The 27316-nt window shown below is 36.2% G+C and overlaps 1 protein-coding gene across 1 annotated transcript in view; it reads left to right on the forward strand.

Moving 5' to 3' along the window:
- Positions 1 to 3074: 3074 nt before the first annotated feature.
- Positions 3075 to 27316, forward strand: part of LOC121371722 (DNA repair protein RAD51 homolog 2-like) — a 36411-nt gene continuing 12169 nt past the window's right edge. Inside the window, exons 1-6 of the mRNA XM_041497822.1 lie at positions 3075 to 3212; positions 7067 to 7180; positions 8729 to 8842; positions 9439 to 9575; positions 11163 to 11282; positions 15405 to 15588. Coding sequence (XP_041353756.1) covers positions 3129 to 3212; positions 7067 to 7180; positions 8729 to 8842; positions 9439 to 9575; positions 11163 to 11282; positions 15405 to 15588 — 753 coding nt within the window. The 5' untranslated portion in view covers positions 3075 to 3128. The remainder of the gene's footprint in view (positions 3213 to 7066; positions 7181 to 8728; positions 8843 to 9438; positions 9576 to 11162; positions 11283 to 15404; positions 15589 to 27316) is intronic.

Below are 27316 nucleotides of genomic sequence, written 5' to 3' on the forward strand. Positions count from 1 at the left end.
TATTTTCCTGTTTAAAATACTAACGTCTCCATATTCAATGTGTTTCGGTCGTGTTCTAATGATTAAAGCAGTCTTTATATATATATAAATATATATATATATATATATATATATATATATATATATATATATATATATATATATATATATATATATATCAAATAAATCCATTTCACTTCATATTTATATGTTTTCGTACACTGGAAAGTAAAATCTACTTTGGGCTACTTTGATTAATTAAAGACATATTTTACTGCATATAATATATGCTACTACAAACAGTATGACAATAAACACTGATATTCTAAACAAGAAAATATCTAATATGTAATTTTAGTAATGAAAAAGATCCCGTATGTCGTATACGTTACAGTGGCATAAACTCAGGATAGTTCCTTTAAATACTAGAAAGGGAGCGGGATGTAGCTCAAGCGGTATCGTGTCCGCTGTGAAGCGGTCGGTCATCGGATCGATCCTTCTCAGTAGACCAATTTGCAGTCTGGGCTATTTTCCGTTTCAACCAATGGTTCACAACTGGTTCATCAAAGGCCGTGGTATGTGCTGTCTTGTCTGTGGGAAAGTGCATATAAAATACCCCTTGCTTCTTATCCGAAAGAGTAGCCTATGTGGCGGCAGCGGGTTTCCTCTAAAGAAATATGTCAGAATGACCATATGTTTGACGTCCAATAGCCGATGATAAGTTAAGAATCAATGTGCTCTAGAGGTGTCGTTAAATAAAACAAACTTTACTTTAAATAGAGAGAAACGTTGAACAAAGGGCCGGAATCAGCCATAGTTCTGTTATATGGTAACAGGGATGAACTTGTTCTGACATTTGTAAGAGATGTTGAATTTTATTCTAAATTTGTTTTATAAAATTGTAATACACTTACCTACAATATTTATATTTGGCACAGCTCCTTCCGCTGATTTAACTTAACTTTGGAACTTTTATACTGATGACCTTCATTCATAAAGTGCTTCATGATCATATGCGTACCTTTGTTTGATACCCAGTAGCCGATGTCTTTTTTGTGTTAGACTTTCCATAAACGTTCATTCATGCATTCTTTCATTCATGGTGTTGGGAGTTGTATGAGATCGTGCCAAAACATTTTTAAATGCAAACACAGTCGTATATTTGATAGTTATAAATGCTAGAATAATGTTTATGGAATAAAACAGTACGTATATTTTGCTGTAAAATATGTGTTACTTGTGTCACTGGAATCCATCAAATCAACAATTTTTGCATGAAAAATCAAAACAATAGTTAAATATATGTGATTTCAATAATGTTTTCATTTTGTAACAGAGAGAAAAAGAATCTATTCCATACGTAAATACAAAGCCAGCACTTACATTAGGGGAACGTAGGTAACCGTTAGTATAGATATAATAATATGAAAAATGTAGATTATGAGAAATAACTATTAAAATGAAGTTATGAATAATTTTATAATACAATAAATATCAAACACGTTTCATCAAGTTTGAATTAAAATCCATCCAGTTGTGACTATTTATAAATGCATTATCAGAGTAACAAACGAACAATCTCAGCACAGAAATATATAAATGACAGATGTCAATACATAAAACTGTCATTTTCATTTCAACTCATTTTCGTGCTTATATCCAATAAACTTGAACATAAAACAGTATGTGATGGGATGTAGCTGATTGCCTCAAGGTAAACCCACGAGAGAGCATCAATTGGGTGGTATGTGCTGTCCTGTCTATGGGAAGAATCACGGGTCTATAAAAAAGAACCTCGCTACTATTCAATAGGAGTATCATAGGCCTATGTGGCTAAAGCCGTTTTATTCTTTTACTCTGTAAACCAAGTTTTGAAATAAACATGTCAGACACTAAATATAGTTGAAATGTGCATTTGTATCTTTACAAAAACATATATATCGGCACTATATATTTGTTAAACGCAGTGCATGTCAGGTCAGGTCAGGTCATAGGTTTTAACGAGCACATTCAGAGGAAGCTGACATCATGGACTAACGCCGGCTCATCGGTACAGGACAGAAAAAGGGAGAGGGGATCGCTCGCGCTTGGCAAGTGCAAGAGAGCACAAGCAGCCCGATCAGGGTCGGGCGAGTGATTGGTTTTGGTGCTATTGAATTTGCAAAATAACGTCCAGTAGGATTACATACAATTTGACGCATAATTTATAACGGTTCGCTGAAATTCAAATGGCGCTAACTTGATTTGACTTAGTTAATCGAAAGGTAGCTCCTTGCTGAAATCTTGCCTTCGTGGAGGCTGTGATGGTTACACTGCAAACAGATTAGTGCGTTTTAGAAAGAAAGAAATGTTTTATTTAACGGCACTCAACACATTTTAGTTACGGTTAAATATGGCGTCAGACATATGGTTAAGGACCACACATATTTTGAGAGGAAACCTGCTGTCGCCACTACATGGGCTACTCTCTCCGATTAGCAGCAAGGGATCTTTTATTTGCGCTTCCCAGAGGCAGGATAGAACAGATCATGGCCTTTGTTGAACCAGTTATGGATCACTGGTCGGTACAAGTGGTTTACACCTACCCATTGAGCCTTGCGGAGCACTCACTCAGGGTTTGGATATTTTTTGCGTACATATGTGCGTATATATTTAATGTAATAAATGTGGGAATTTGGCAAATGATGTCTTTTGCGTTATTTCTATAGTACAATACTTCTAGAAACCCATCCGACACTACGATATGCGCGTACGACATGCACAATTGTCATTCTTAATGGTGACCATATAGTTAGCGGTATCTATCAGTATAATGCATTATTATTACTATAGTACAATACTTCGACACTACGACATGGCCAACTATCATACTTAACACGCATATAATGTGTCACAACATGCCCCGTCTATCAGTCTGATAACTCGGCCCAGAGTTGTCCGAGACAACTCGGCCACGGGGCCGAGTTGTCTGGGCCGAGTTGTCCCCCGGGCCGAGTTGTCTCGTCCCCGCCACCGAGGCCGGTTAGTGCGTTTTAGATTCCATACAGTATACTTTTATTGCGTCTAGAGTAATCTCCCATTGCGGAAGTACCGTGCTATTAGTTCCACCAGTTTCAAAACATGAAACTTTAATTTAGTTTTTATTATTTATGTCAACCAAACGTCTTCGACGAGTGGGCTTGCCCAAACATATAATTGAGAGGTTCACAAAACTTAACATTTGTACATGCAAAGTAAGAGGGTTATGTTTAGTTGTTTGTCAGTACTTTTCAGTTTTCTTAGAAGAACCACACTTTCTACGTCGACTACATGTTCGTCCCAGGGTCACTTTGTTGCTATATTGAAATTGTCGTTATATCGATTTATTAATCATCGGCTATTGGGTGTCAATAGTAGCAAGTGATCATTTATATGCACCATCCTAAAGACAAGATAAAACATACCAAAGCATTTAAAGTTACATTATCTGGTTACCATATTATAACATCATGTACAAATGTGAAATACAAGCTCAAATGCACTTTTAAAAAAGTTGTGTGTGTTCGCTATGAACGGATATTGTCAAACGTATACACTTGATTCGTCGCCTCTGCCGCCATAGCTCGGCAAAGCATGTTGTCAGTTTCAGTTAACACGTGCGTTTGCCGATTTCAAATTGTAGGGTTCGTCTCAAAAAATTAAGAAAGAAATCTTGCGCTGTAGTTAAAACCGGTTTGATCTTGACATCGTATTATCGACAGTCATACCTTCCTATTTCAGAATTGATATTTTATAAAGTGTTAGTAGAACTTTCAAAGTTTAGTTTGTATACTAGTAACACATTAATCATGTATATATTTTTAAAATAAAATATACTAAAGTAGACAATGAACGTTTTCACTTCTTAATTTTACGTGTTAAAATCAACAAATTCAAATAAATATTATTTTGTTTGGAAAGGGTAAAGTTCGGAGGGGGGGGCTGTTTAATGACATCAAAGATAACGCATATTGATTTAATAATCATCCGACCCCATACAGCCGTAAATAAAATGTGTTGAGTGCGTCGTTAAATAAAACATATCCTATCATTCCTTCCATCTGCTGTTGGATGTCTAACATTTGGTAATTTTGACATATAATCTTAGAGAGGAATCGGGTGCATATGCAGGGGGAGGGTATTGGAGGTCAAAACCCTTACTTGCCCAAGCTTAAAAAAAATTGAAATGTATTTTTGGGGGGAGCATGGCCCCATATAAACTTCGCTTAACACAGTCTATAACCCCAACCCCGCTGAAATCCTTGCACATGCGCCTTGGAAACCCGCTACATTTTTTTTTAGCAAGGGAGTGTTTATATGTACCATCCCACAGACAGGATATCACATACCATGGTCTTTTTGTATACCCGCCGATGGGGATCGATCCTAGACTGACAGCGCATTTCCAAAAAACACCTTTTTAGGTCTAAGTAATGAATAAAAATAACATATAGTCTTGAAAAATGTTACGTAAATCGAACATAGTACCCTCTTCCTCTACCCCTAGTGTTACGTAATTAGTAACACCCCCTTAGATATAACGCATATGCCAACAGCTGGCCACTGTCAAAATTTCAAGGCAAATCCCCCACTCACCGACCCCTGGAAAGGCATTGTACCATATCTCTATGGATATAAATATGTTTTGGAGATATGAGATGACCCGTCAATCAAGACAGTTAAATTTGTTTTAAAAGTGCGAAATCTCACGTGATCTCTTGTTGGGGAATTCTATACTTGTGATAAGCCAATGAAAACCGAGATCGGTACGAGCCCGTCAAAAGTGTTCCACTTTCAAAATCATGGCTTTGTATTTGACCTGGATAAGCCAGCGTAGTGAAACCAATGCGGAGTGCGGCGTCATATATGCACCAAACATAAGTGGATTTTCTGTTCTATATGCTTAAATAATAAAATATTCCAGGGAATGTAGTTTTAATATACCAGTCGTGGTGCACTGGCTGGAATGAGAAATAGCCCAATGGTTCCACCAACAGGGATGGATCACAGACCATCATTAAATACTAAGTACATTATATTATTATTAATCAAAATGCATTCAGTCAATCTAATCAATTGGTACCTACTTCATTTACAAAATGTCATAAAACTAGTAGACTTGATTGATTGTTCGAAGTTAATCCTTTAATTGAATGACGAAAGGCTTATGTTCAAAAGCAATACACGTCTACAGAGTTAGCCGACATCGGTAACTCAGACATCATGTGACTAAGCTCACGATGAGATCAAAGATGCCAAATGGCTGTGTGTACTGTCAACATACTATGACATAGATCTGTGATTATGTAAGGTCGTTGTAAAGATGTGTTTTTAGAGGTGTGAATTCCGGTGTAATGAACAGAATAACATTGGTGTACATTCGTTCCCGACAATTTGTGGTTTGATGGTGTAAATGTTGTACGGTCGTTATAACAAGGTCTGACTGTGTATATTTACATATATATATATATATATATATATATATATACAGGGTTAGATCTTCACCATTTTTTCAGGGTGTTAACAGGACTACCTGGCTTTCATTTCAGATAGTCCCTTGAAGTTTTAGGTGGTCCATATTTTGTAATAATTTGAAGTTAAAATAACTCTACGGTTTGTTATTTTGATAATTTAGTACTGGGTAAATCATTATGCATGTTCTGTACATACTATTAATAATTATAATATATCAATTCATACTAAAACACATTGAATCAATATTCAGGCTGGAACTGACAATGGTATTATATCAAATTATGTTGCTTAAATATGAACTAAAATTATTAGTACGCCTACTACATTGCTCAGTGGCCTTGGTATTATTAGGGACGTTTCTTCTCCCCTATCAGGACACCTAGATCTGCGCCTTTATATATATTTCATATAAAATCTTTACAAGCCCCCCATCCCCAACAGGCCCTGCAAATTACTTACCGTTATGTCATGCGAAACTGAAACATTCAACTACCTACTCCAGTTGGGTTATGAATATTGCAACACAGTGAATAACAGATAACAGACAAAATAATGTAAAATATTTCTTTACAGTAATACTATAGCTTATATTCCCTTAATAAAATAGTTCTTAGCTATTATTGTAAAGAAATATTTGAAACTTTTTCTTTTAACTCGAACGATCTGTTATTCATTGTGAACCGTTATTGATCCACTGACAGTACTATGGCAGAAATATAGTGTAATTATGTGTAAACCAATTATAATTGGTTCAATCAAAACATTCTTTAATGTTATATAACCCAGGGCTGGCCATATCCTAAAATTTTCAATTGCCCTCCGGGCAAGTAACTCTCAAATTTCACTTGCCCACAAAAACGTTACCTAGTCCCAAAACGTAAGCAGTTTAATCACAATTAAACTGTATGTTTCAAACAATTTCACATCACACAAAGCACTTGTAAGCCCTGTATTACTAAATATGTTTAGGGGGGTGCAACAATTGCCGATTGATGCATAATTATTATTTTGCTGAGAATGGTCAGCTTCGCAGTTCTTTCATTCCAATGTGACGTTGGTAAATTAAACTACCATTCTATGAAAATGTGCGAGGTATCCCGTTATTTTCCAAATTCAAGATGATTGTATTTTGGCAGAAGACTGCATCAACTACAAAATGTGTAACTCGCGCATGCTCAGTTTAGTCAGGATGTGGTAACATTTAAAAACAAAAACGCATCGCATACTGTAAATGAATGTGATATGATGGGGGACCAGTTAAGTTAATTGCGATACAATTGTTTTCTGAACAAGCCTCTGTTTCTGCTGTTTGAAATACATGTAGGTTAGCATAGATCCACAAATGGTTCATTTGTGCCAAATAAATTTTTAAATTCCAGGTGGTCCAACGGACTACATGTTTGCAGCTTCAGGTAGTCCTGTTAATTTTCAGGTAGTCTCAGACTACCGGACTACCGTTAAGATCGAACCCTGATATATATATATATATATATATATATATATATATATATATATATATAAAACTTAAAAAGAGTCCATACATTTTTATATTTCAAAATACTTGTTTATTTATTTTTTATTTTTCATTATACAGGATGTTTTGTCAAAATCGTTTACCGAATTACTGAAATTGACTGCTTCGGGATCGTTTACTGTACATGAAGTGATACAGAAGTGCAGTATAGCATGTGTACCATCATCTGTGACTGTGAGTACAACACTTAAACACATCCATGCTACGCATAAGAGCTGGATATACAGGAGCATCAACAAACACCACCACCCCACACAGCACCCCCACTTCCACCCCCCATCCCCGCTGAAGCTAAAATAATGTTGACAGTGCTGTGTTAGGCTATTCATATAGGTGTTTAGGAAAAATGTACATAAAAAGGTACACAAGGTTCATGTTTGACATTCCCCACCCCCAGGTCAAGACCCCGCTATTTCCCTGAAATAGTTCAGTGCCAGGGCCCATTTTTTCTAAGCTCTCTTAGTGCTACGAAATAGTAAAACCATCGTAGGGTGTGACATCACTACAGCATACGCCATAGTGACGTCATAGCTTACAATAATTTTACGATTTCGTAGGCTAAGATTTCTTCGAAAATATGAGCCCAGAGCAATAATATTCAGATTGATCTCAGGGTTCAAAATGGTGGCCAGTGAAAAGCAGGCATAACAGGTAAAATAGAAATTCACATCTCATCTGCTATTTAGTTCATGATTCTGTTGTATTTTTTAAATTCCATAATGCTCTAAAATACATCTCAGAGGTTCTAAGTTTTCATACACTAACCCAAACCCTCACCTCAGTTTTAACTCTTATTTCCATCAGATCATATTTGTTTTAGTAAGACATATTTATCTTGGCCTGCTATTTCAAATAATAATAATAGCAGGCCATATTTTACTTCCTGTTTTGAGCTCTGTGATTCTCCTCAGTGAACCTTTTGGGGTTTTCCTGTCCCGGTCAGAAACCCATGACTAATGTATTAAAGACTGGTATGTGCTGTCCTGTATGCGAGAGTGTCTAGGTGTAGCCTCTCCTGTAGCAGCTAATGTCCTCCCATTAACAAGACAAACTATCAAAATAAGCATAGTTAGACAATTAACTGTAGTTTAAAGTGTGCTGAGTTATCATCTTAACAAATATTATTTTCCTTTTCTTTCTTAGCAGTACATGTAACTATTATAACTCTCATGTGTGGTTTATTTCACCAATATTTGGGGTGATACAGAGACAAATAACTTTCAGTTTCAGTTATGCGATGTATCCTTGGTAGATTATTTGAGATTACACTGTTTGTAATTCCTGGTCCATCATCATTATTCTGCCAACTGGCACAAGTCTGCCATTTTCAACTTTTTTCCTTTGTAGACTTTGTTAGTTTTTACTTTTCTACTTGGTGCTCTGTGTTTGGTGTATAAAATGGTGTATAAAGGCCAATTCTGTATATTGAATGGGTTTTTGGGTTTTTTTTAGGACTACCTTTTTGCAATTTTGGTGGAAGATATTTTCTGCTTACAGTATAGACATCTGTCAGCAGAGTCATCTAATATTAATTAATTAAATGGTGTTCTGTGTTGTTTTCAAGTAAACACTTTAATCCATTGTCTAGTGTAATGTTAGAATGATTTATTTGGAGATATGTGTGTTTTATTTTTAAAAATTTCAGTGTCTACTCTCTCTCGCTCTCTCTCTCTCTCTTTCTCTTTGTGTAATGATAGGAAGATGCCTGTGTTGTATTTGCAGGCTCTCTCTCTGTGGAAGGACAGACAGGAGAAAAAGTCAGCATTTCTGATGACATCTCTTCCAGAACTGGATCGAGTTCTCCATGGAGGTCTGCTTGCTGGAACTATCACTGAGGTAATCATTACCAGTCATCTCTGGTTTTAGTTAGTTGTTGAACATTTATCTTATAACAAAAAGTTTGTTTTATTTAATATCACCAGTAGAACCCATTGATTTATTGGCTGTTGGATGTTAAACATTTGATAATTCTGATATATAATCTTAGAGGAAACCTCTGCATTTTTCCGTTAGCAGCAATGCTTCTTTTATATTTACTTTCCTACATATAGGACAATACATACCACTGTCTTTGATATACCAGTCATGGGACACTGGTTGGGACATGGTATTTTACAAGAAGTATAAGATCAATTATTTCCAATAGACAGGTGTATTTCTTACATTGCTTCAAAAAACAGGTTAAAAATAAAGTATGTCTTTTCCAACTACTATTTATTGGTATCACTGTTATCTTAGCAGTTAACTAATGCTTCATAGAGCAATATGTTTTAATAATGTTAATTTCATTGGATTATGTGGCTTTGACATCTAGATCTTCAATGTGAAGCAGCTGATCAATATCACACATGATTAAACATGCTGCACAACTAACAACTGAACAATCCTTTTGTTTTCTTACTTGTAGTGCTTTGTGTTGTTTATTGCTGTAGATTGCCGGTCCTGCTGGAAGTGGGAAGACTCAGTTTTGTGTGATGCTCAGTGTGTTGGCAACTTTACCCAGAATGCTTGGCGGTCTGGAGGGATCAGTCCTTTACATTGACACTGAGGGAGCATTCAGTGCAGAAAGGTTCAGTATTTGATTGTGTTATTTCTTTATTTTTGTCATGAAGTAATTTTATTCCAATTTGTAAAATATAATTTAATTTTTTGTGATGCCGCGAATTGCTGTTAAATGAAGGGACAATTACGGCATTTGGCCTGGTATGCATAGTCAGTGATATATAATGCACATTATTGCTTAATATCAACAATTATAATCGTATAGTTAATTAATAAAACAGTTAAATATGACAGCTATTATATATAACGGGCGCAGCCATTTTGTACCATCCCAGTGAATACGCCCTCTGACGAGCTGGTGGTTACGTAATACTTAACGTGTCACGTTAGGAATTAGTCTTCAAACTGAAGAAACAAAACATACCTGATTTTTGGCAGATGCATCGCAATGTTCTGTAATAATATCCATCCCAGTAAGCCGGCAACAAGTATTTATTATTTTTGAATACAAAATAAACCATTGTCAAGGTGTTGAAATAACTGTGTTATGTTTTGTACATAAATTAACCAACATACTGAAATAATAATCGCAGTGTTTTCTTGGTTAATTGGTCTTTTCTTTCGGTGGCCTGTACCTGTGTTTCCTGATTGGCAGGTGTATATTTAGACGGTCCCCAGACACTGAGTCTAGACACACTAAAAAGACGTGCCTCAGCATTACTATGCATGTAGATATGTATATTGATTAATACAGTGTACAATAATTTGAAATAACTGTATAGCATGACCGTTACATAAGATTCATATTATTTTGGATAGAACAGAAAATACAGGTACAAATACTGAGCAGCACATAGTGTTCTCGCTGGGTGAAAATTAAAGGAGGGCAGCCACGTGACTCCACACCACACTCTTAAAAAAAACCCCACCCCAAAAAGCAATGGAAAAAAAGAAAGATGGGAAAGCATATGGTTACCATATATCGTTGTGTGTTGGTTGACTTTGTAGAAAGACATATTCCTTATTTTGCTGCCCAGTATTTGTTACAAAAAAGTCTGGCATTCGTTTTAAAGTTTTAATATTATTATTTTAATAACGATTGCAAGATATATGAAAAACAATTTTTAAAATTGTAAAGTGATCCCCTAATGTGGGATACAAATTTTCTGTTCATTTTATTCCCATCTTCATCGAATAAATCGATCACTTTGATATCACCAGCTGATAAAAAAAGTAGTTTGTTTTTGTAAAATAAAGAGGGGAACTGACAAAGTAAAGTGCACTGTAGATTGTTGATGTGTAATAGTTATTTTCACAATTATTACTTCATTAAATTCATAGCTTTAGGAATGTGTTATTATTGTTTTCACGAAAAGCCTTCCAGATATGGTGGATCAATTAGATACATGAAAAAATCCTGAAAGGAAAACATGTATATAACAAGAGTTTAGTATTTATATGGCTACTACTGTACTTTGTTCAAAATAATACATTTAGGTTACTTCCCTTGCAACTACATTTCCTTCACATTCTGCAAAGCTTTGATGTTTAAAAGGAGTCAATTTTCTCTTTTTGAAGGATTTAAAAAAAAGAAGTGGTTATTTGTTTGAATTAATAATACTATCAATGTGGTATTTTGGTGGTTTTTTAATAGATTATTGGAAATTGCCAGGTCTAAGTATTGTGAGCACTTTAAAGATGAAAGTACGCTGAAGAGTTTGGCTGAGAATGTGTACGTGGATGTACAGCAGACCTGCAGTAGTCTGTTAAAAAGGTGAGTCTTTAGTATGCGCTGGGCAATACTTACCGTACTTATATTACATACCTTTTTAATCTTGCTACAGTGATAAAAACATTTTCAAACTGTGATAAATTTATCTTGTATCACACATATGTGCATTCTGACCGGAACTTGTAGATGGGGAATTCCCTTTTTATTACTGGCCCTTTTTATTACTGACGACATGTTTTATTTACAAATTACGACATGTTTTATTTACAAATTACGTCATGTTTTATTTACAAATTACGACATGTTTTATTTACAAATTACGACATGTCATGTTTTATTTACAAATTACGACATGTCATGTTTTATTTACAAATTACGACATGTTTTATTTACAAATTATGTCATGTTTTATTTACAAATTACGACATGTTTTATTTACAAATTACGTCATGTTTTATTTACAAATTACGTCATATTGTATTTGAAACATTATTTTACATTAGATTGCCCCAGGGTATGATTTTTAACGTTAAGTAAATCCATGAAAGGAGGATTTATTAATAGATTTAAGAAAGTGTAGTTATTATGTTATATTAAAACTGCTTTTGTATAAAATAAAAGAAGGTATGTAATAAATGCAGAACTTCACATGCATTGTTTACACTTCTATTTATTTCACTTGTTTATTTTGCACAAGAACATAACACTCGACCATTACGCAGTCTCATGGTGTATGTTCTTGCACAAAATAAATTTGTGCAATAAATAGGAAGTGAAAACAACGTGTGTGATATTCTGTATATTTATTACCCATACAGTTAGAAATATTTGGTTTATATCAAAGTGTTATGTCCTGTTAGTACGTAAACTGTGACGTAACACCTTGACGTCATAGTGGGACATAGCACTACAACCTTAATGGAATGTCAGGCAAATGAGTTCAGTGAATAAATTAAAATTGATTATTGTTAATAAATAGAATACTAGAATAAATAGAATATCTTTAACATATTCTGTAGTCTTACTGTTCATTGGCAGTGATATTCTGATAAAACAGTGATATCTTAAAACCAAGTGATAATATGTCATTGACAAATTTCTCTGGCATGATATGCTTCTTTTTTACTGTTTTTTAATTAGTTTGTGAAAAATATGACCCATTAGTCTCCATACAGTAAATGGAAAATAAACAGGTATTATAACATATTTAACATAACATAACTTAACTTTCCACAAGTGGTAGCACATATGAAAAAAAAAAGATTCTTTCTCATCAGGCATTTTAAAAACTTTTCAAAAAGGTTAAAAAGTAGTTTAAAGATTCCTGTATGCATTGGATGGAGTCAGTGGCATGCAACAATGACACTTTCTTTAATCAGCATTCAAATATCAGTAAACTATGCAGCAGTGGCGTAGGAAGGTGCCAAAAGGTGGGGGGGGGGGTGGCACACACACACACACACACACACACATATATATATATATATATATATATATATATATATATATATATATATATATATATATATATATATATAAAAATATATATATATATATATATATATATATATATATATATATATAAACCATCTGCTGCTGCTACTGGATCAAGAAAAGTGTTGGGAGTGTGGCTGGGCACATGCTTTTCTGCAGTCACAAAAATAAATAAATAATTATGGAATTCTATACCCTGAAGATCATGCCTAGCAGAAACCCTGCTCATTAGTGTACACCTTCCTACTAATTACACATTAAAAGTGAAGAATATTACACTGTTCAGCTGTAGTAGACTTGTGTAGACAGAACATATACAACACAATCATCCAATCCATTTGTCTATCATATATTGGTATTAAATTTGACCCACATTTCCCTTGTGGCTTCTTCTTAATGTGATAATGACATACCATGGGGAAATTATTTATATGTCTGTGTGTATAAAATATTTAATCATGGGTTATTTTGTTTCATTTAAAGAAAAGGGTTGACATAATTTTTGCATGTTAAATATGAATGTGAATTAGTTAAGTGTGTATATATTGTCATAAACTCAGTCTCTAAAAAAAAAATAATAATAATAATAATTATAATAATGCTATGGACTCAGTCTTTATAAGTATATTTACATATGGGGAGTGATCAGTTGTAAACAGGTGGACTCAGTCTGTACAAATAATTCATATTACGAGGAATAAATATGAATAACTAGACTATAGTCCGTCTCATGGGAAACACCTTCTTTTTCATACTATGGAATTTCCTACAAGTTATTTATTTCTAAGCCAATTGTTTTCTAAATTAAACACCAAAATATTGTATTTGTGTTATTTCCAAAACAATTTACCTTTCGTTTTACCTCAAATTATTTACAAAAAACATTTTTGTAGGAGAATGGGATGGACTATAGTTAGTTCTTTGCATTATGTACATATTTTGTACATATGAATTTTGTAAAAAAAATGTTGATCCATTTTGAAGTTCTTGTTTCAGTTTACTCAATATTTAACAAATGAATTATAACTGAATAAACATGGTTATTGTAAATGTGAAGCATTTCCAATGGATTAGGATTTTGTGGTGGGTTTTAATTTCCATATTAATACATTTTTGTTTTAACAATCAAGTTTTGTGACTGTTAACATCAATCCATACTTTTTTGTTTCTGATGATTAACAAAATATAGTGTGAATAAAACACACATACTTGTCTTTTTTAATAAACATTATCTTCTTGTCAAATGATTTTTTTTTTTAAATGCAAAATTTTATGAATTAAAAATGAAAACAGCTAGTTGTAGCTTTCATTGATCAATGTTTCATCTGAAAGCAATTATCACATAATTATAGGTATGACAGGTATGTCAATGAAACAAGCAGAAAATAATTTTCGTTCATGTTTCAACATATTGTTGGATTTTTCACTGTGTACCACAACTGGTGTATTAATGGGTGTGTTATGTACTATCTTGTCTGTGGGATGATGCACCTAAAAGATCCCTAGCTGTCAATTGGAAAGAGTAGCCCAGTGTGTGGGGGCAGCAGGTTTCCTCTCTCATTATCATTGTTGTCATTAACCATATGTGTAATACCATATAAGCGTAATTAAAATGTGTTGAGTGCGGCATCATTAAATAAAACGTTCCTTCCTTGTACTGTATTCCTCGTGAGGTATTACACGCTTGGAACTGTTTGTATTACATGGGTGTCATAATTGCATTTTCAAAGCCCTTGCTTCCAAACATGCCAGTTAGTGTGTTACACACCACATGTAACGGTGTGCCAGACCCATCCTACCTGGTTCACTCAGACTCGTGACAGCACGTCATGTACGCAGCTTCACCTGTTGTGTTTTACAGCAATGCCAGCTTCACTAACCGAGTCTGTGGGGCCAGGAGGTCTCATGTGCCGCGTGCACCAAGTGAGGGGTTTCACGCGTCATTAACACGAGAGATTTTTTAGTACATTCTGCCACATTGCACAGCTGATGAGACCTGCAGATCAACTGAAGAGAGAAGGAAAATAGCGGCTGTTAGAACGTAATCTTGAAATTAAAGTCCATCTCAGTGGCTTTGTTTGTCAGTCAAAAGTTGAATTTTTTTGGTGCTGTTTCATCTAGTCTAGTGAAATATGTAACAAGATAGTTTGTTATATAAATAAAAATGTATTAAACGATAACATAACCTGTGAAATTAATCCTGTTTTTCTGAACATGAAATTGATAGTGCCAACGTAAACATTTGACTGTACTAGATTTTGTATTATAAAATAAAGTCCATTGGTAAGTAGTTAATAAAATTATAATAAATGGGTTAATGTTGAGGGGAGGTACTAATAAAATTATAATAATTCTGTTAAATGTCATGGGGCGATTATTCTTTACACAAGTGTACAAACAGCATATGCTTTTAAAACAACCAAAATATGTTGATGAATATTCCTTGCAAAATCAATATTGTTTATGTACACGTTAGGAGTAGGATGTGCTAAAGGAGAAAAATAGGCTATAAGAAAATATTTTTTACACTTTTAAAAATGTTGTTAATTGTGAATGACTCCTAAAGAAGTGACAGATTATAATCAATCAGTAATGGATTTTTATTTGTCTGTGTTAGATATATTTTGGCTTTAATTGTCATAAACATTGTATATGTGTTATGTATTGCAGGCTGCAGTGTCTTGAACAAGATATTATTAGTAAGAGGATTAAGTTGGTGATCATTGATTCCATTGCCTCGTTGGTTCGCAAAGAGTTCAGCACTACCCTGGGACAGAATCTGGCCAACCGCACCAATTTTCTCTCCCAGGAGGCGGCCATCTTGAAATATACAGCTGAAGTGTTTTCAATTCCTGTAAGTTTTATTTTATTGGTAGCATTGGAAGATCATTAGGTTTAAAATCACTCATCTTCTTCAATAGCTATTGTTTAGAAATGTATTGCAGAGCTCGAACTTAACGACGGCACCGTTATATCGTTGAGATAGGCCGGGAGCATCACCGATGGCACTTATGTGCCATCGGTAAAGCTCCTCAATAATGGCAAACTGTTTACACCTGGTGTACATTAGCTGCCAGTATATAACATTAGTACATTGAAAATGTGTCTACATACAGCAAAATAACTTTTCAGTCTTATTTATTTGCTGCAAAAGTCTTCTTTTTTTCTTTTTTTTAAATTGCCATGGGCAGGCTTTAAATTGCCGTCGGTGGTCCATTTCACTCGCGGCAAGTTTCTTTTTAAATTGCCGTGGGAGATAAATTCTTACGTTCGAGCCCTGTCTTGAGGTGTCATTAAACAAATAAAATTCCTTTGAATATTATATGTTGGTGCCTTTGCAACTCATGCTGTTATGGTATTTGGTACCAGGGTGAGACATATTTGTTTATTACTCATGCTGTTACGGTTATTGGTACCTTAGTGAGATAAAATATAACTTTAAATTGGTACATAGAGTATTTTCTAGATATTATTTATATTAATGCTAAATAAAGGAAACATTTAAGAAGAAATGATGGAGGGTTGGGGTTTGGGTGTTGTTGGGGTTTTTTTGTTGTTGTTTTTTTTAAACAATTTGGAACTTAATATTTATTAAAATATTCAAATCTAAGTGATACAGTCGTGCTTATACAGAACTTAGGATTTCTCAGATGTTTGTTTGGACAAAGTTGGCAGAATGTTTCAGTTGAGTTTCAAAAAGTGAAAACCTAGTTTGTAGTTTGAATAAGATATAAAATGATGTACATAAGGATAGTTTGTACCTTTATTGTTTTGTAAATGGAGTTATTTCCCTTAGTCCATATCTTGAAAACGGAAAATGTTATTTAGTACAAATGAATTATTTTCAAACTTAATACTTGCTAAATAAGACAAACACTGGTTACAGTTATGCTAGCTAAAACTATAAGAAGAAACTTTCTTTACTTTAATTATTACATTTTATAGCATAATTTAGTAATGCTATCTTTAAAGATTATATTATTATATTTTGCTTAATGTTTATAATGTAAATTTAATAATGCTATTTCAAAGTTAAAGTTTGTTTTGTTTAACATCACCACTAGAGCACATTGATTTATTAATCATCAGCTATTGGATGTCAAACATTTGGTAATTTTAACATAGTCTTAGAGAGAAAACCTGTTACATTTTCCCATTAGTAGCCTTTTATTATATGCACTGTCCCACGGACAGGATAGCACATACCATGGCCTTTGATATACCAGTGCATTGATAGTGCATTGGCTGGAATGAGAAATAGCCCAATGGGCCCACCAACGGGGATCAATCCTAAAATACCATTTCAAGCACTGATGTAGAAAATTCAACCAGGTTCTTTTAATTTGTTGTTTTTTATGCAGCCACCCACAGACAGCTGGAAATTTCTGACATGAACGTTTCTGTATTTTGCTGACCATTGTTTTAATAGTGTCCTTTTGTTGGCAACAAATGTTGAGATAAATTCACTTTCTACTCATATTTTCTTCCATTTCTTGCCTTATCTTCTGTAATATCTTGTCATGGTACTATTGTGTAAAGTCATTTCACAAGAGTGATATTAACTGTGTTGTGTTAGATAGCTAGCCTAGCATTGATGAATGACCTTAAGTAAACATTTGAGATAAGAATTTAGAAAACATTTTGAAGGTGCTACACTCAAATACAAGGATTATACAAGTATTTCGTATAGACCACGATCAATCAGGGGCATAAAAATCATCCAGATAACTTAACATTTCTATTGTTTCAGGAATACTTTAGTAAAGTGCATTGTACATAAATACACATACCATCCAAATATTTTTGCAGTGTTCTTTAAATAACTACCGGCCTCGGTGGCGTCGTGGTAGGCCATCGGTCTACAGGCTGGTAGGTACTGGGTTCGGATCCCAGTCGAGGCATGGGATTTTTAATCCAGATACCGACTCCAAACCCTGAGTGAGTGCTCCGCAAGGCTCAATGGGTAGGTGTAAGCCACTTGCACCGGCCAGGGATCCATAACTGGTTCAACAAAGGCCATGGTTTGTGCTATCCTGCCTGTGGGAAGCGCAAATAAAAGATTCCTTGCTGCTAATCGGAAGAGTGGCCCATGTAGTGGCGACAGCAGGTTTCCTCTCAAAATCTGTGTGGTCCTTAACCATATGTCTGACGCCATATAACCGTAAATAAAATGTGTTGAGTGCATCGTTAAAGAAAACATTTTTTTTCTTTTTTTTCTCTTTAAATAACCTGTCTTGTTCCAATCCATCATAAAGCAGTGGCATGGTTGTTATGTCACTTTATTAATATATACTGTGACTTACAGTAGATGATGTGTGTGACTGTTCAATTAAGTAAACAGTCTTTTCAGACTGATTACATGAGCTGTCAGCACTGATTTGGAAAGAGTTGTAAGTGCTGTAGTACAGGAAGTCACCACAAGTGTACACTCATAACTGACACTTACCTTTGGATGACACTCAGTAGCGGATGTATTTTTCATGCTGGGGTGTCATTGAATATTCATTCATTCATTCATTCATTCATTCATTCATTTATAACTGACAATGGACTGTAAAGAATATCAAACTGTCTAGTTAGGCTAATGCCAGGAATTGGTGTTCTGGCAAGGAGCATTATTTAGCTGAATTATGAGATACAATGGATCATAGTCCCCATCTCACTACTGGACTCAGTCGTGGCTCTTGTAGCACTGATCACATGGGAGGATCAGTCCCCATCTCACTACTGGACTCAGTCGTGGCTCTTGTAGCACTGATCACATGGGAGGATCATAGTCCCCATCTCACTACTGGACTCAGTCGTGGCTCTTGTAGCACTGATCACATGGGAGGATCATAGTCCCCATCTCACTACTGGACTCAGTCGTGGCTCTTGTAGCACTGATCACATGGGAGGATCAGTCCCCGTCTCACTACTGGACTCAGTCGTGGCTCTTGTAGCACTGATCACATGGGAGGATCATAGTCCCCATCTCACTACTGGACTCAGTCGTGGCTCTTGTAGCACTGATCACATGGGAGGATCATAGTCCCCATCTCACTACTGGAGTCAGTCGTGGCTCTTGTAGCACTGATCACATGGGAGGATCATAGTCCCCATCTCACTACTGGACTCAGTCGTGGCTCTTGTAGCACTGATCACATGGGAGGATCATAGTCCCCATCTCACTACTGGACTCAGTCGTGGCTCTTGTAGCACTGATCACATGGGAGGATCATAGTCCCCATCTCACTACTGGAGTCAGTCGTGGCTCTTGTAGCACTGATCACATGGGAGGATCATAGTCCCCATCTCACTACTGGACTCAGTCGTGGCTCTTGTAGCACTGATCACATGGGAGGATCATAGTCCCCATCTCACTACTGGACTCAGTCGTGGCTCTTGTAGCACTGATCACATGGGAGGATCATAGTCCCCATCTCACTACTGGAGTCAGTCGTGGCTCTTGTAGCACTGATCACATGGGAGGATCATAGTCCCCATCTCACTACTGGACTCAGTCGTGGCTCTTGTAGCACTGATCACATGGGAGGATCATAGTCCCCATCTCACTACTGGAGTCAGTCGTGGCTCTTGTAGCACTGATCACATGGGAGGATCATAGTCCCCATCTCACTACTGGACTCAGTCGTGGCTCTTGTAGCACTGATCACATGGGAGGATCATAGTCCCCATCTCACTACTGGACTCAGTCGTGGCTCTTGTAGCACTGATCACATAGGAGGATCGTAGTCCCCATCTCACTACTGGACTCAGTCGTGGCTCTTGTAGCACTGATCACATGGGAGGATCAGTCCCCGTCTCACTACTGGACTCAGTCGTGGCTCTTGTAGAATTGGGAGGATCATAGTCCTCATGTCCCTAATGGACTCAGTGCAGAAGTTTTGTTTTTATACACCATTGAAATAACATTTTATTAAAACCAAGCATGGGATCTTTTATATGCACTTCCCCCAAATAGGACAGCACATACCAAGGCCTTTGATATACCAGTTGTGGGTCACTGGTTGGAACGGGCAGTGCTATCAAAGTGTTCATTATTATTATTAATTTTTTTAACTTTCAAAATTTTGAAATGAAATTTGCCTTTGGTGAAAGTTTGTTTTCTTAAATTACATCAGTAGAGCACATTGATTAAGTAATCATTGGCTATTGGATGTCAAACATTTGGTAATTCTGACTCATAGTCAATAGAGGAAACCTGCTACATTTTCCTATGAAGCAAGGGATGTTTTATATGCAATTTCCAACAGACAGGAAAGCACATACCATGGCCTTTGACCAGTTGTGGTGCACTGATTGGAATGAGAAAAAACCCAATCAGTTGAAAGGATCTACTGAGGTGGTTCAATCCTGCGATACTAGCACCTCAGGCGAGCACTCACACAGCTGGTGAAATACTGGAATTTTGTTTTTAATCTCAGATGATGGAAATCCGATTAAATTCATTCTTACAAATGTGTTGAATTAATCATTTTTCCATGCAGTAACATATAATTCTGGTTTTTGTTGAGCTGGTCAGATTACAGCAAAACAAAATATGTTGTTTCAGTGTTGTTCTGGGCAGTTTTCTTTTCATGTTTGTAAGAATGTACATAAAACACTGGCTCATGTGTTGAGTTGTTTTCTGATTGGAATGTCACTGGAAGAAAACCTCCAGTCAACACGATTAGGAGAGATAGACCCACAGTATCTTGTGTGAGTCTTCGGTGTATTATATTTCTGATGACTTGATGTGGCCGTCTCACCGAAGATTTGACAGCATTTTCTAGTTGCAAAAACAGCTGTTTTCAGTTGGTACAAAGGCAACATTGTCTAAAGCAGCGGTTAGAAATGTCAAGAGCAAAAAAAGAGCATAAAATGTGTTTACTTTTATATGAGTAAGATTGAGGCAGACAAACATGAAACCGTAGCCTGGGAAATCCATTAAGAGCTGTTAATGCTTAAATGACACAAAATATTTATCATTTTTCCTCGTTTTATTTTCTGCCCTTCAATACTTGAAAAGTACAACACAAAGCCATTCTTATCTAAAGTAGGTGGAAAAACTTTAAAATGTCAAATACTGTCAGACATTACAGTTATTTCATAGCATGCGATATCTCTTTCAATTAGCATCTCCATGCAAGCGGAGAAAACATGTTTTGTTACACGGTGCCTTGGGATTTTATGGACTTAACAGTGGAGTGTAAATGTGATGTGGGTCAGACCGGTGCAGAAGCACGATTTGGCTTTCTTGTTATGGTACATGTTAGCAATTGTTCCTTGCTTTTAATCCCATCCATCCATCGGTCTGTCTGTTCCATCCCATCTTATCCCATCGTTGGCATCACATCACAAATCAACTGAACACATGAATATTGCATCACAAAACACTATATCACATCAGATTACATCATATCACACCACACCACACCACACCACACCACATGACGACACATCACGCCACGCCACGCCACCACGTCACATCACATCATACCACACCACATCACAACATATTCCATCCCAGGAACCATCCCATCCCATTATCTGACATGATGAGATGATCTAATTCCATCTGTTCATGTCCTATCCCATTATTAACCAGTTCCTCATAACTGGTCTATCAAAGTCTATGGTATGTACAGTCGTTCTTATGGGAAAGTCCACATACATGTAGGAGTAGTCTGTGTAAAAGCAGTGGGTTTCCTCTCTTGAATATCAAAATAATCATATGGTAAACATCAAATGGTCATAGTTTAAAATGTGCTGAGGTGTCATTAAACAAACATTTCATGATTTAGTCTTCACCACACATGCTACAGCACACACTATAGTACACGACAACACATCATATACTATAGTACAATGCAACACATTGCAAAACATCACATCACACAACACACTACAGCACATTATAACACATCACTCCTCACATATTACTGTACAACACACCACATCACACACTGAACTAACTATATGACATCACACTATGCCTCACTGTAGCACAATAGAACACATCACATCACACACATTATCAGTGTCATTGTTATTATACATACTAGGGCATACTGCAACACTGCACACTACAGCAGACAACAGCACATCAAATTCTACAGCACAATATAACACCCCATTATTATACACACTAGAACACCTACAATACATCACATACACCACAGCACCCTACAATACACCACACACTAGAGCATATTCCATCCCAGGATCCATCCCATCCCATTCCCTGACATGATCACATGATCTAATTCCATCACAATATTACACACTACAATACACAATAGAGCACAACACAACAGACACTGGAGGACACTACAACACATACACTAGAGCACACTACAACACATACACTAGAGCACACTGCAACACATACACTAGAGCACACTACAACACACACTAGAGCACACTACAACACACACACTAGAGCACACTACAACACACACTAGAGCACACTACAACACAGACTAGAGCACACTACAGCACACACACTAGAGCACACACACACTAGAGCACACTACAGCACACACACACTAGAGCACACTACAGCACACACACACACACTAGAGCACATTACAGCACACACACACTAGAGCACACTACAGCACACACACTAGAGCACACTACAACACACTAGAGCACACTACAACACACACTAGAGCACACTACAACACACACACTAGAGCACACTACAGCACACACACACTAGAGCACACTACAGCACACACACTAGAGCACACTACAACACACACACTAGAGCACACTACAGCACACACACACTAGAGCACACTACAGCACACACACACTAGAGCACACTACAGCACACACTAGAGCACACTACAACACACACACTAGAGCACACTACAACACACACACTAGAGCACACTACAACACACACTACAGCACACACACACTAGAGCACACTAAGCACACACACACTAGAGCACACTACAACACACACTAGAGCACACTACAACACACACTACAACACAAACTAGAGCACACTACAACACATACACTAGAGCACACTACAACACACTAGAGCACAATACAACACATACACTAGAGCACACTACAACACACACTAGAGCACACTACAACACATACACTAGAGCACATTCACTAGAGCATGCTACAACACATACACTAGAGCACATAACAACACATACACTAGCGCACACTAAAACATACACACTAGAGCACACTACAACACAGACACACTAGAGCACTCTACGGCACAAACACTAAAGCACACTATAACACATTAGAGCACACTACAAAATACACACTAGAGCACAGTACAACACACACTAGAGCATACTACACTAGAGCCCACCACAACACATATACTAGAGCACACTACAAACATACACACACTAGAGCACACTACACCACACACTAAAACATACCCCAAGACATACACTAGAGCACACTACAACATATATACACACTAGAGCATATTATAACACATACACTAGAGCACATTACAACACATGCAACACTAGAGAACACTACAACGCACACATTAGAGCACACTACAACACTAAAGCATACTACAACACACACACTAGAGAACGAACACTACAACAGATACACACACTAGAGTATACTACAACACACACTAAAGCACACTACAACACACACTAAAGCACACTACAACACACACATTAGAGAACACTACAACAAATATACACACTAAAGCACACTACAACACACACTAAAGCACACTACAACACACCACATTATACACATTATGACACCTTTTTACTGCATTCCACGACACCACATTTTAGCACAATGCACATATCAGACATATAGAATGTACATGTCAATCCACCATATCTACAAAGGTTAACACATGTTGAACTAATGGTTGACTTACACAGATAGTTGTAGACATTACCAGTTTACCTGCCTTTGCCAAGGTGCATGTTCCACACTCTTTGCCACTAATTGGTTTGTATAGCCCATGTTGTGGGCTTGCGGGGATTGTTTACCCCATCATGAGAATAAATTGCATAGATATACTGCACTGATATGCATTTCAACATCCATACTTTTAGCTTGACCAGCTTGAATGTCCTAAAACAAATGAACAGGTTGGATGAAGTGTGCAGCATTTGAAAACAGTGGTCTCACCTGCTCATCCTTTAACTTCTTTCACTCGTACAGAACTTAAAGAGAAATTCAGTTTTATTCAACTTGGTCTGATTCATTCCATCAATCAATCAATATGTATTGTACAAAAATACCCCAAACAGTGCCAGTACAAATACCTGTATATGGTGTCACAGGACATGTACTGTCAACTGCTTTGCCAATTGCCTATCTCCCCCTCCCCTCCCCACATATCTGAATGAGTCAAATTAGAGGACATTTAGCTGCTCAAAAATGCCAATGGCGATAAAAAAATTGATTATTTCAACTCTTTATTTGATGCAGTATTCTACTAGTATACTCACGTCATCTCAAAGTACAGCTAAAACATTTAGAAGTGTGATGCTTTCATTGGCTTCAGTATGGCTAACAATATATTGTTTTATGTAATCAGGTTGGACATTACCACCAATAAAAGATGCATTGAAAAAAAATTATACTTGATGTTCAATGTTAAATATTGGTACATATACTTAAATATTTAAAACTATACCTGAGATTGTAGTTTTAATTGTACATCTTTGTTGTGTTAATACTTATCGGTTCAGTCATCAGGTGACTGACATGAACAGGTAAGACTGCCGAAAGCCATTAATTCAACAGATTCAAATTTTTTTTTTTTTTAAATATTACTTAGTGGTAATAAAAAAAAAATTAATAACCATGCCCTGAAAATATAAATTTGTACAGGGATGTAATATTTTCCATGCAATTGTTATTTCAAAAACAAATTTATGGTTGCCTTTGACAGGAGTCATGAGTAATGAACTAAGCTATGCACGTGGTTTGTGTTGAGAAGTGTTGTTTTATGTGGTGAACACTGGCACTTTCTGTGTTTATTATGTGTGTAATTGTGGTTTGAAAACATGTCTGTGAAGACAGTAAGTGTGGGAATATTCATTCCATCAATCAATCAATATGTATTGTACAAAAATACCCCAAACAGTGCCAGTACAAATACCTGTATATGGTGTCACAGGACATGTACTGTCAACTGCTTTGCCAATTGCCTATCTCCCCCTCCCCTCCCCACATATCTGAATGAGTCAAATTAGAGGACATTTAGCTGCTCAAAAATGCCAATGGCGATAAAAAAATTGATTATTTCAACTCTTTATTTGATGCAGTATTCTACTAGTATACTCACGTCATCTCAAAGTACAGCTAAAACATTTAGAAGTGTGATGCTTTCATTGGCTTCAGTATGGCTAACAATATATTGTTTTATGTAATCAGGTTGGACATTACCACCAATAAAAGATGCATTGAAAAAAAATTATACTTGATGTTCATTGTTAAATATTGGTACATATACTTAAATATTTAAAACTATACCTGAGATTGTAGTTTTAATTGTACATCTTTGTTGTGTTAATACTTATCGGTTCAGTCATCAGGTGACTGACATGAACAGGTAAGACTGCCGAAAGCCATTAATTCAACAGATTCAATTTTTTTTTTTTTTTAAATATTACTTAGTGGTAATAAAATTTTTTTTAATAACCATGCCCTGAAAATATAAATTTGTACAGGGATGTAATATTTTCCATGCAATTGTTATTTCAAAAACAAATTTATGGTTGCCTTTGACAGGAGTCATGAGTAATGAACTAAGCTATGCACGTGGTTTGTGTTGAGAAGTGTTGTTTTATGTGGTGAACACTGGCACTTTCTGTGTTTATTATGTGTGTAATTGTGGTTTGAAAACATGTCTGTGAAGACAGTAAGTGTGGGAACAGAATCCCCTGCTCCACAGGCGGCTAACCTAATCAACATATGAAGCCACCATCACACACCAGTTCTGCCAAGCTTAATGAGATAAATGAAAGTGAACTATCATAATTTACAATTTAATGTTGATTACATGGCCTGACGGAGCCTGTCAGAAAAGACATTTCATGTATTATGTGATACGCAGTCAAATAAAAACCAACAATAAATGTGAATTTAAAGTGAACCCATGTGTCTGTTATGGTTCAAGCAGGTATGTGGTGTTCTCATTTATAAGCTGTTTCACAATTCATTAGTTTGTTTTGTTTACTGGGTATTAGATAGTTTAAACAGTTTTGCAGTGTTATATAGATAAGATTCCTTGTTTCACCATACAGACGTTTTTTTAAATAGATGTTTCACTTGTGGTAGGACTCTATTTTTGCTAACTTTTAGGAGAGGGTAAATTCAATATTAAACGGACTGATTTAAATTATTTTAATTGACAGTTTTAGTATATTAATATTACACGGGCATAAGAAGGTGCCAAAAAATAGGGGGGCACACACACACACATATATGTAAATACATGTATAAATGTATTAAAAAAACATTGCTGCTCCCACAGAGTTGGGGGGGGGGCACATGCCCCCCTTGCCCCCCCCCCCCCCAACTTCCTACACCAGTGAATAAGAAAATAAATTTTGCTTTTGGATGCTGCCATCTAGCATTATGGGCTGAATTGATTCATTAACATATTAGAATTAAATTAAATCACTGGCCAGGACATACACACTTGACATACAGGAGGATGATTGTAGTCTATACTGTCCATTTATTTGTTGAGATAGAGTGAGTGCTCCGCAAGGCTCAATGGGTAGGTGTAAACCACTTGCACCGACCAGTGATCCATAACTGGTTCAACAAAGGCCATGGTTTGTGCTATCCTGCCTGTGGGAAGTGCAAATAAAAGATCCCTTGCTGCTAATCGGAAAGAGTAGCCCATGAAGTGGCGACAGCGGGTTTCCTCAAAATCTGTGTGGTTCTTAACCATATGTCTGACGCCATATAACCGTAAATAAAATGTGTTGAATGCGTCGTTAAATAAAACATTTCTTTCTTTTTCTTTCTTTGTTGAGATAGTGGCACCTGCAAAATGGTCCTGTCTCGAACACTGGGTCAGTGGTTAGTTGTTAGTGGTTAGAAAGTAGTTTGTTCTCAGTGAGGCGGTGAAACTGTGTCGGAGTACAGGGATATGAAGCCAATAGCTCTGAACCTTTAGTCTGATTACCAAGACTGGTAATTATCTTCACTCTGATTACCAAGACTGGTAATTATCTTCACTCTGATTACCAAGACTGGTAATTATCTTCACTCTGATTACCAAGGCCGGTAATTACTTTAAGTTGGAGGCCAGGAATTATATAGACCAATACTTTGGTGTTGGTGGGGATGCTAGTTAAGTCTGATTACCAAGGCCAGTAATTATTCAAGTCTGATTACCAAGACCAGTAATTATTCAAGTCTGATTATCAAGGTCAGTAATTATTCAAGTCTGATTACTAAGGCCAGTAATTATTCAAGTCTGATTACCAAGGCCAGTAATTATCTTAACTTTTGATTATCAAGGCCAGTAATTATTCAAGTCTGATTACCAAGGCCAGTAATTATTTAAAAGTAAAGTTTGTTTTATTTAACGACGTCGCTAGAGCACATTG

The sequence above is a fragment of the Gigantopelta aegis genome, chromosome 4 (genome assembly GCF_016097555.1).
Source record: "Gigantopelta aegis isolate Gae_Host chromosome 4, Gae_host_genome, whole genome shotgun sequence".
Lineage (NCBI taxonomy): Eukaryota > Metazoa > Mollusca > Gastropoda > Neomphalida > Peltospiridae > Gigantopelta > Gigantopelta aegis.